General features: G+C 48.2%; 1 protein-coding gene across 1 annotated transcript in view; it reads left to right on the forward strand.

Moving 5' to 3' along the window:
* Window positions 1-677: 677 nt before the first annotated feature.
* The window catches only part of Ntpcr (nucleoside-triphosphatase, cancer-related), a 31,551-nt gene continuing 21,545 nt past the window's right edge, over window positions 678-10,683 (forward strand). Inside the window, exons 1-3 of the mRNA XM_008845816.3 lie at window positions 678-815; window positions 4,304-4,466; window positions 5,621-5,717. Coding sequence (XP_008844038.1) covers window positions 782-815; window positions 4,304-4,466; window positions 5,621-5,717 — 294 coding nt within the window. The 5' untranslated portion in view covers window positions 678-781. The remainder of the gene's footprint in view (window positions 816-4,303; window positions 4,467-5,620; window positions 5,718-10,683) is intronic.

The following is a 10,683-nucleotide window of genomic DNA, read 5'->3' on the forward strand; positions in this document are numbered from 1 at the left end:
GATGGTCATCAAAGTGAGCTCTGAAACAGGCCATTTTCCGACCAAAGCAGGAGAGTCCAGTCCAACAGACATCCCATTTCAACAATGGAAGGGGAAGGACTTCACAGTAAGAAGTCCCTTTTCTTCTTGTTTCTGCTCTGCTCAGGCCCTTCTGCCTGTCAGGTGAGTTCACCTGACACTCGTTCCATTTCCAGGTTGCTGTAAAATCTAAATCCAGCCTTTAAAACTGGACCTCGTGCCCCTTTGTTCTGAGGAACTCATCTGTGGAGGTGGAGGCCGGGATCAGGGCAAGGTTAATTCTCCCTAGCTGACTGCTGTACGGCGATGTCTGGGTCCACTGTACAAGCAGTCGGAATCTCAGCAAGGCAAGCTCCTTCGAAGAAGGTCCGTGGCCCTCACAGCTACAGAGGTGCTGACCTGCAGCCTGGGGGCATCTCAGCTCTTGCGGGGAATCCCAGGGGCAAAACCCAGTCAGCAGCAACGATTAGGGACCTGAGGTTCCCATGCATGCATCCTTGCAGACACTCCACACGAGCCCGGCGCCCAAGCAGAAGCATAAGGTACCCTGACCTAGGCACCCCTCTCCAGCCTTATGGAGACAGCGACAGCAGACTTGCACCGGAAGGAAAGAATGCGCATGCGCAGAGGACATGTAGGCTGTGAAAGCGCAGCCGCAGGGCGGGGCTTTTCCAATCTCCGGGGGCCCGGTCTGTAGCGTAAGTGGCGGGGCCTGACCGCCCACTGGGATCCTGAACGCGCTACGGGCGTGATCCCCACGCACATGGCACGGCACGTGTTCCTCACCGGGCCGCCAGGTGACGGCAGGGGCTGCGGACAGGAGCGGGAGGGAGGGAAGGCCGAGATTTCCGCGCCGCTTGGGGCTCAAACTGCAGCGACCGTCGGTGTCTGCGGCCTTGGGCTCCGCTCTGCGGACGTGGGCGGACAGAGGCTGGGAGGAGCAGGGCGGCCGGGGGCGGTGTGCACCGCGCGCTGGAAACGTGACCTGTGCGTCCCACATTTGAAATCGGGGTGCAGCTGGATCCCTAGTGTCTTAGTGGGGTTCCCCTGGTGGGTTCCACCTTGTTGCACACAGGTCTCACAGCCGTTTGCCAGCTGCCCCTACGCCTACCGTCCTCCAGCCCCGGTGTTCCTACTGCGGGTAGTGTGCAAATTTCATTCGCTCCGCCACTCGTGCCTCAGGCCTCGGCCTCGACACGAGGCTGATGGGAACCGAGCCTTGGAGGCGGGGTCCCCTGTCCTTTTCGTGTTATGCAAACATAACATTGCTTAGTTTACTTTTTATCACCAATTTTGCCCCAAACTTTTCCGGCTTTCCAAGTCCGCTCCACCCGTTCAGACCTTCCAGGATAAGGGGCTTTGGAAAGAAAGAACCTTTGTCCTCCGTGCTGCCCTCTGAGCAACTTCCGGCACTGGTGTCAGCATGTGTAAGTCACGTTAGGATTCTGGAGCCCAGGCTGCCTAAGCCAACCAGTTCTTGCCCTGTCCCCACATTAGACTTTACCCCACAATAGGGGACGGTGAGTGGATGAACTCCCCCTTCCTCTCCTCTTGGATAACTGAGCCACCTTGCATCCCAAACGATTCCCTAGGGTTCCCCAGTGGGATTCAGTGCTGCCACAGTGGTGACTTGCTCCAGAAAGCAGTTCTATTGCTTGCCCCTTCCTGCCCACCCCTCAGTTTCACCTCCTCTACTGTCTTTCCTTCTCCTTTCCTTTTTGACTTTGTACTTCCCCACCAGTGTGTCCTGTGGTCCCTTCCAAGGTCAGTGCCTGCTCTTGAACCTTTGAGGATCTCCTTAAGGAAGAACGAGAGCCACACTCACTCTGTGTGACAAGCAGCTGTCACCTTGCTGTTTCCTTCAGCCTAGCATCATTTATCTTTGAGACAGCGTCTCTCTGTAGCCCCAGCTGGCCTGGAACTCGGTATGTAGAGGAGACTGGCCTCAATCTCACAGATATCTGCCTGCCTCTGCCTCTCAACTGCTGGAGTTAAAGGTGTGCACCACCATGCACTATCCTAGGTCATACTTAACCAGTGCACACAGCTCAGGGCTACCAGAGAAGAAAAACTGAGCTGATGAGAATTCTAGACCTAAAAAAGCAAACGGGGGTCTCACCCACATGCTTCCTGTTTATTCCTTTACTGTGCTCTGTATAACGTACAAGTCTTAACATAGGCTTGTTAGGTTGTGTTATGTTTTCAAAATATAAATACACATTGTGTGTGTGTGTGTGTACATGTGGAGGTCAGGGGACAACTTAAATGAGTCATTTCTCTCCTTCCATCATGTGTGTCCTGGGTCTGGAACTCTGGTCCTCAGGCTTGGTGACAGGTGCCTTTACCCAATGAGCCATCTTGGTAGTCATTGTGTGTGCCCCACCCCCATAGAATAAGAGTGCTCGCTGCTTAGCATAAGAACAAAAATGAAGGGTTAAGGAAGAAAGTGGCAGTCTCGTGAATCTTCACAGAAATGAGCATAGGCATCTGTGTTCAGTTTTGTTCTCAACGTCATCTTCTATACACACATTCTTTGCCTTAAAGAAATCCCTTGCTGGTATGGTGACATAACTTTAATTCCAGCACTTGGGAGGCAGAGGGCAGGTGGATCTCTGTGAGTTCAAGGCCAGCCTGATCTACGTAGTGCATTCCAGTCCAGTCAGGGCTACATAATAAGACCCTGTCAAAATAACGAGGACAACAACAAAAAACCCTTAATGATAAGCTATGTATTTCTATTTATTATTCAACCTGCTTTTTTACTTTGTATTACTTTCTTCCACACTAATTAATGTCAGTGAACAGTGTTCCTTTTAGTGGTCGTATGACCATTCTTTGTGTTTTTCTACTGTTATGTGTAGGTGCCGTAGCTAACATTCCTTCACTGGTCAACACGATATTTAGACTGTTTTCAGTGTTACGCTGCTATGAAGAAGCCCACGGTGAACATCCAGGTTCACACATCTTTGAGTCTCAGAGTTGTGGAGGTTTAATGAGCCCTTCAGGAAAGGAGTCCAGCTCATACAGTCAGCAGTTAACAGATCCCCCAGTTCCCTACCCAGTGGAGGGTTAGAACTTGGTGAAGTTATCTTGCCAGCACGGGATCGCTGTGGCTGGCTGGATCCCTACTGTGCTGCGCCCGCCACCCCAGGCCATTATTTTGGAGTAAAGTGGTGGAGAGATACATTAAATGAACATAATAAATCACCTTTTTTTTTTTTTTTCTCTGTAGTAGGGACTGAATCTACAGCTTCAAGGATGCTGGGTGAATGCTCTGTCACAGAGCTGTGTCCCCAGCTCAGGAATTGCCTTTTAAGGAATCTTGACCCTGAGAATAGCCAATGAGATTGTATGATATATGATTTGGGACCCTGTAGTATCTGAAGCGTTTAGCTACAGGTTTGCTAGCACCTTCCCTGTCTTGATTGCCAGGACTTGGCTTGCAAAGTATGTGCCCATAGCGTTTGATGTTGTGTTCTTGTGTGGGGCAGTGGCTCTGGGAGCTGGAGTTTGGATTCCTTAGAGTAGTTGGCAGCCAAGCTGCAAAGGGAAGGGATGTGGAGCCGAGGTGTCTGGACTCCAATTTGGGACTGGTTGGGGTCAAAAGGAAGGGCTGTTTAGGACTGTGACAACACCTGAGAGAAGCAACTTCAGGGGAGAAAGAGTTCTATTGGCTTATGGTTCAGTTCAGGGGACAGAGTCCAGCACGGTGGTGAAGGCCTGCAACAGGAGCAGCTTGGTCCCTGGCAGTAGGAGCTGGTGGCCCTCCTGGTTCTCAGGGTGCTGACCAGGAAGTGGAAAGCCTGGGCTGGAAACCCAGAGGCCTAGACCCCTCAGACCCCCACCCTATGACCCACCCTTGCCAGCCAAGCTTTCTCCTTCAGAGGCACAACCTCCCAAAACAGCACCACCAGCTGGGACCCAATGGATCAGGCACCCGAGCCTGTGGGAGAACATTTTAGATTTAAACCAGAACAGGAACATAAATCTAGGAGGAAAGGAAGCCAGATTCCAGGTGCATACTACACTTAAGGACAAGCAGTATTATCCTAGGACTGTGCTAAAAATATACTTCAAGTCACCATTCCATTGTCACTGTGCTTGTATCTACTGGAAATGGAAAATTCTTGGCACCTGACAAATTCAGAATTACAGTGCAGTTAATAGCCGCAAAGCATTGCAGCCTGCCATGCTCCCTGGCTAGTGCTCTCATGAGGTTGGAAATGCTGGGTGGGCGCTGCAAGGTAAGACTTCCTGACAAGTCTCTTCTCTTTGTCTTTTTCAGGAGTTGGAAAAACAACCTTAATCCAGAAGGCAAGCGAGATCCTGCAGTCTTCCGGGGTGCCTGTGGATGGGTTTTACACCCAAGAAGTCAGGCAGGGAGGGAGGAGGATAGGATTCGATGTGGTCACCCTGTCTGGAGCTCGGGGGCCTCTGTCCAGAGTCGGGTACCAGTGTCTTGTTTCTCTAGCATCTTGCAGTCCACATCTTGGGAGCATTTCTGCTCGTGTGCCTGTGCGTGCGTGCATGCCTGTGTGTGTGTGTGTGTGTTGTGTGATGTATGCACATGTGTGTGCAGGGACTAGAAGAGGATGTCAAATGCTATGCTCTTATCACTTTGTACTTAAGACCCTTAAGACAGGGTCTCTCTCTCTCTGAACCTGGAGGTGGTGGTCATAGACCCCAGCGATTCTTTTGCCAGTGTCCCTACAACACTGGGGTTACAAGTGCACACAGCCACGCCCAACTTTTTACATGGGTGCTGGGGATTTGAACTCAGATTCTCATGGTTGCACAGCAAGTGCTCTTACCCACTGAGCTATCTCCCCAGCCCTGGAGCTTTTCTACTCTGATTCTACCAGAGCCGATAGCTTCAGAGGCTTTCTGTGGGGCCCAGCCATGCTGCTCTGCCCACCCCTGGCCTGAGAGTACGTAGGCTCAGGAGAGCCAGGTAACCTGTATCTCAGACCTTCAGACATTTCTTAGGAAGGAAAACAACATCCTGTGAAACATGAGGGGACAAAAGTCCTGTTACACTTAAAACTTAGGTCCTGGAATCGGATGCTTTTCATACTTTGTAATCCTTTGCATCTGGTTCCATATTTAATTACTTACTTATAGTGGTACTGGGATTGAACTTCTGGCCTCACACATGCTAGGAAAGTGCTCCCCTATTCCTGTTTTTAGTTATTTTGAGATAGAGTCTTACTGAATTGCCCAGTCTGGCCTTGAAGTCACTCTGCCTGAGGCTGGTCTTGAACTTTGGATCCTCTTGCTTCAGCTTCCCAAGAAGCCAGGATGACAGGGTTTTGAACAAGGCTCTGCTCCTGCGCCACTTTTCATGTTGCTGGTGCATTGGCTCCTTGGTAGCTGCAGGGCCACTGTCATACTGTAAGACTCTGCTGTCATGGTCCCACTGTGAGGCCCATACATGGCACTCCTGACACTCAGTGTGGCTCTGTTACAAGTGGGCCTAGCCTTGTGTACTACCACCTTTTTGTGGGGGTGTTTGCTGAGAGAAACGGTGTGTGCAGAGAGCCAGCAGCTCAGTGGAGCAGAAATCAGCTCAGTCATTTGTTGACCACAGCATCTTTTCTTTCAGGTCACAGCCTCTGCCTGGAAAGCCTGAGTGCCGAGTAGGGCAGTACGTGGTGAACCTGGCTTCTTTTGAGCAGTTGGCACTGCCTGTCCTAAAGAATGTGAGTATGCATTTTCTGTTTCAAGAACTGCCCCCCCCATGCATTATGGGACTTGCCAGTCACCTGAACACAGCTGGCTTTTCTCCTTTAGGCAGGTTTGTGTCTTGTAGTTTAAAAAGTCTCTGAGCCATTGAACCTTGTTAAGGATAAGTTCCTTGTTAAGGATAGGTTCCAAGGATAGGTTGTTAAGGATAGTTTGCTCTCTGTCGCTCTAAGCTGTCACAGAGCTGTATATGTGTAAATAGTTCACATTAGGAAGGCTGCAATGTGAACCGTCCATCATCCACACTTGTGTATGTTCCATTTTCCTTTTCTGTGTCCCTGTGGTCAGCAAACTTGTATTGCTGAGATTTCTGCATCTAGATTCATAAGGGATCTGGCCTGGAACTGACAGAATGACATGGCTCTAATAATTGAGTGACTTAGGTAGTATTCTCTATCCTTTTAATTTCTAGAAGTTTGTGGTTGACTGGCGTTCGTTTTTCTTTTAATGTTTGATGGAATTTGCAGGGAAGACCTGTGCTCAGAGGGCTTTCTTCATGAGAAACGCTGTTTTCCTTGAGATAGGGTCTCAGTATGTAGATTGGGCTGGCCTTAAACTCAGAGTTCCTCTTCTGCCTCCCAAGTCCCAAGATTAAAGGAGTTATGGGAGTTATTAAGGGAGTATGCCATCATATTTGGCATTTCATGAGAAACTTAATCTCTCATTACAAGTCTGTTGATTCTTAAAAATTTCTCACTTTTCAGTAAATTGCCCATTTCATCTGAGGTATATGATTTATTTGCTAAGTTATCTGTGGTACTGATACTGAAAGTGGACCACACATCAGGCATGTGCTCCAGCACTAAGCTATGGCCTGGGACCTCTTTCTTCTTCTTTTTTTTTTTTTTTTTTTTTTTTTTTTTTTTTTTGAGGTGGGATCTCACTAAGTTACCCAGGCTGGACTTGAACCTATTTTGTAGCCCAGGTTGACCTTGAACTTTTGATCCTCTTGCCTCAGCCTCCTGAGTACATGGGGTTCTAACATAGGCCTGCACAACCAGGCCTGGGATATAACTTACTTTGTATGACTGGTCCTCCTGGCTCTTCTTTCGCTTTTAATGTTAGTGATTTAGATTCATTCTCATTCTGTCTGTCTGTTGTCTGTCTGTCTGTCTCTCTCTCTCTCTCTGGCTAAAGGGTTTTTAGTTTAGATGATCTTTCCGAAAAACTGACTCTGGTTTTCTTGTTATCTGTTTTGTGCATCTATTATTCAAATATCAAGTCCTAGGTCAAGTTCAGGGTCATGGCAGACAGATGTGCTTTATGTCTTTCAGCACTCTCAGCCCATGGGAATGTCAACATTACTTCATGGGCCTATGCAGTGAGGGAGGAGAGCAGGGTGCTGGGAATATGGCAGGGGGTACAAGTAGACCCAACACAGGACAGGGGGTGACATTTAAACTGAAAGGAAGAGAAGAGAGAAGAAGGCAGAGGGGGAGCATATTGAGATAATTGGCAGGGGAAGGGCATTTAGAGAGACTTTTAGACAGCCTAGATCTCAGCCCCATGATGCAGATACAGAGGGAGAAGAAAGTAAGGTTAGTGAGGGGTGGGGCTGTGGGTGGCAGGGCTTTATGGTATGAATTTGTCTCAAGACCCCGTGATGATTCTAGAGCTTTCAACCACACCAGGAGTGAAGTCCATGATCCTTCCACTTGGATGGAAGGGCCTGTCCCATTTGGCACTGCTGACCTCTGATGCAGTCTCACTGTCTTCCAGCCACAGTGGTTCAAACTGTGCTCCCATGTACCAAGGAATACCAGGCTTAGCCCTCACCACTTAGCCTTCTCTTTGTGGGGATGCTGTATCCAGCCTGTGCCGCTCTACTCTGTGGTGTGCAGAGCTTACTGGGGTGTATGCAGAGGGCTCTGTGGGTACACTGTGTCTAATCTGTGCCCCTCTGCCCTGTGGTATGCAGAGCTGTGGTATGCAGATCTCTGTGAGTTTGAGGCCAGCCTGGCCTACACAGCAAGTTCCAGGCCAGCTGGGGCTATACTGCTATGGTGTATCCCAGAGGCTGCTGAGGAGTTAGCTGTAGCCCGCCAAGGCCAGCCTCCATGTTCAGAGGTCTAGGGATCTGTTGTGTGGGGGCGGGCAGCAGCTCCTAGATTCCCATCTAATTTTCCTTTGCCTCCTCCTCACCTGCTTTTCGTGGTTCCTCTGGAATCTTTCCCTGGTCTCTGGGCTGTGGAGGCCGCTTTGTTGCTACCATCCGGGATCTTCCTGATTTCCCATTGGATTCATGCCTTCCTCACCCAGTGTTCAGACAGCAGTGAGGTATATCTGATGATGAGTGAAGAGCCTGGCTTTGTGCTTTGGATCAATAAGAAGAATTGATTTTTGTTTACTCTGCTCAGGCAGGCAGAATCCTGGGAGAAGAGGGCGTGCGTGCCCACTCTCTGGCCACAGACTTATATAAGAGCTGCCTTGCAGATGCCGATCAGGTCAAGAGCTTGCATTTGTTTTTTAATGGAAAAAGTAAAAACGAAATGGCTTGGCACTTTTTGTTCTGATTACCAAATGGAGATGCTCACTGCCAGTTCCCACAGAAGGTTCCCACCCAGTGAGGATCTGGAATTTTTTTCTGAAGCAGAAATATCTTTCATCCCATGTATTGTATTGGGATGAAATAAAACAAGGAAGAATTAGAACTTTGCTTTTCTCCTTGTTACTTTCTGTTGCTGTGATAAAAACACTGACTAATCCAACTTGGGGAAGAAAGCATTTATTTTATCTTACATTTCCTAGGTCATAGTTTATCACAAAAGGGAAGTCAGAGCAGGAACTCAGAGCCAGATCTCCGGGGAGGAACGTGGAGGCAGGAGCTGAAGCTCAGACCTTGGCGAAATGCTGCTTACTGGCTTGTTCCTCTGGCTTGTGCTCTGCCTACTTTCCTTTACAACCCGGGACCACCAGCCCAGGGATGGTAACACCTACAGTGGGTATCTCCACAGGCCAGCTGAGGTTTCCTCTTCAAAGATGTCAAGCTGACAACTGAAGCTACTCAGTACAGCTTTTTTTGGTCTTTTTGAGACAAGGTCTCCCTGTAGTCTCTGCTGGCCTGGAACTCACTGCGTAGACCAGGCTGGCCTTGAGCTCACAGGGATCCACCTGCCTCTGCCTCCCAAGTGCTGGGATTAAAGGCGAGTGCCACTGTGCCCGGCCAGTGCAGTACAGCTTTTATAGGAAAAAAATTAAATAGGCAACAAAATAGGGACTGTTCAGATCTTGGTGGCTGGTGGCAAGGTGAAGCAGAAGCTTGGGAATCCCTGTTTTAAGCAGTTTATATTACTTTTTGTTGCTGTGATAAAACGCCATGACCAGCTGGGCGTGGTGGCACATGCTTTTAATCCCAGCACTCAGGAGGCAGAGACAGGTGGATCTCTGTGAGTTTGAGACCAACCTGGTCTACATAGTGAGTTCAGCACAACTTGGAAATTCTAATTTCTTGGGGGCATTGTCTCAATATCTGACAGTGGAGGGGAGGGGCGCAGGTGTCTCTAGACTATCTTCATCCCTCCAAGGATGGTTTCATAGCATATTTTGTTTCTTCCTATTTCTGTGCCTGTTTTTTAATTCGATCATCTTGTTTTATTTATACTTCCATACGAAGTTTTGTTTTTCCTGCATTGTAATATGGAAACAGTCTCACTACTTGATAAACTTCAAAACATATTTTAAGGACTGCATATTCCGTATTATGTATTTTCATTTTTGGTTTAACTACTGTTCCCTCAGCGTTGGACACATGGGTTATTGATTACCATTGGAATTAAGCCTTATAACTCCAATTGTGTAGCTAAAGATCAGGATGCTCAGAAAGTTGCCACTCACAAGGCCCCTCCCCAAGGTGGTACAAGCAGCAAACAGCTGCTGGGGAGAGGAGAGTCTGCCTTGGAACAGCCTGCAAGCTGTGCGGGGGCTCCCAGAGGCAGCTTTCCTGAGTCCTCACCCATGCTAGGGTGGGCTCTTGATGATGCAGCTGCATTTGAGTCACCCACACTCCTGTAAGTGACCCCCTCAGTCATGCTCTTGTAAGAATTACCACAGTAAAAGCATCAGTTCCCCAAGCTGCACTTGGGTGGAATCATTCCTTTGGTCTGTGGTGGGTCCCTTGTCTGGGATAAACAGACATTGGTTCTTGTCTGCCTGGGAAGAGCACAGCACCTCTCATCTCCAGCACCTTGGCTCCCTGGGGAGGGGTCCAAGGGTGAGGACCTGGTGACGTGGGGTGCAGAAGTATGCAGGGTTCCTGGAGCCACATAGCGCTGTGTCTGCTGCTCAGATGGGAAATACGTTCATTTTGCTGCATCTCTGCTGGTACTAAACTCTGCTGATTTTCAGAGCTTTGCTCTAATTGGCATTTTTAAGATATGATGAGAATAAGTGCTATTAAGTATTATATTTATTATTTTTATTTTATGTATATGAGTGTATTGCCTACATATATGTGAGTGCACCTGAGTCATCTCTTCAGCCCTCCTCCCCTTTTTTGGTCTTTGTGAGACAGGGTCTCCCTGTAACTCCAGCTGGAACTGGAACTCACTGTAGAGCAGGCTGGCTTTGAACTCATAGAGATCTGCCTGCCTCTGCCTCCAGAGTGCAGGGATTAAAGGCTTGAGTGATGCCATACCTGGCTACACCCCCCTTTAAAAAAAATTTTTTTTGAAAGTAAACTAAATCCAAAAAAAGGTATTTAACAAATAGGACTTTTTTAAAAAATCATTTATTTTTAAAATTTTTTAATAACTACATGATTAGAAGAAGCATTTCATTAAACATATTCAGTAACATACACCAGAGCAACAGTACATCTCTTTCACAAGTGGGTACAAGTTTCTAGGTTCACAGTTGAGTTAATACAGTTATACAATACTGAACTCAGTATAAGTCCTGTAACACATAAAATTGAATGAGTTTTTG

Source organism: Nannospalax galili, unplaced genomic scaffold, assembly GCF_000622305.1.
Source record: "Nannospalax galili isolate Female #2095 unplaced genomic scaffold, S.galili_v1.0 scaffold702, whole genome shotgun sequence".
Classification (NCBI taxonomy): Eukaryota; Metazoa; Chordata; class Mammalia; order Rodentia; family Spalacidae; genus Nannospalax; species Nannospalax galili.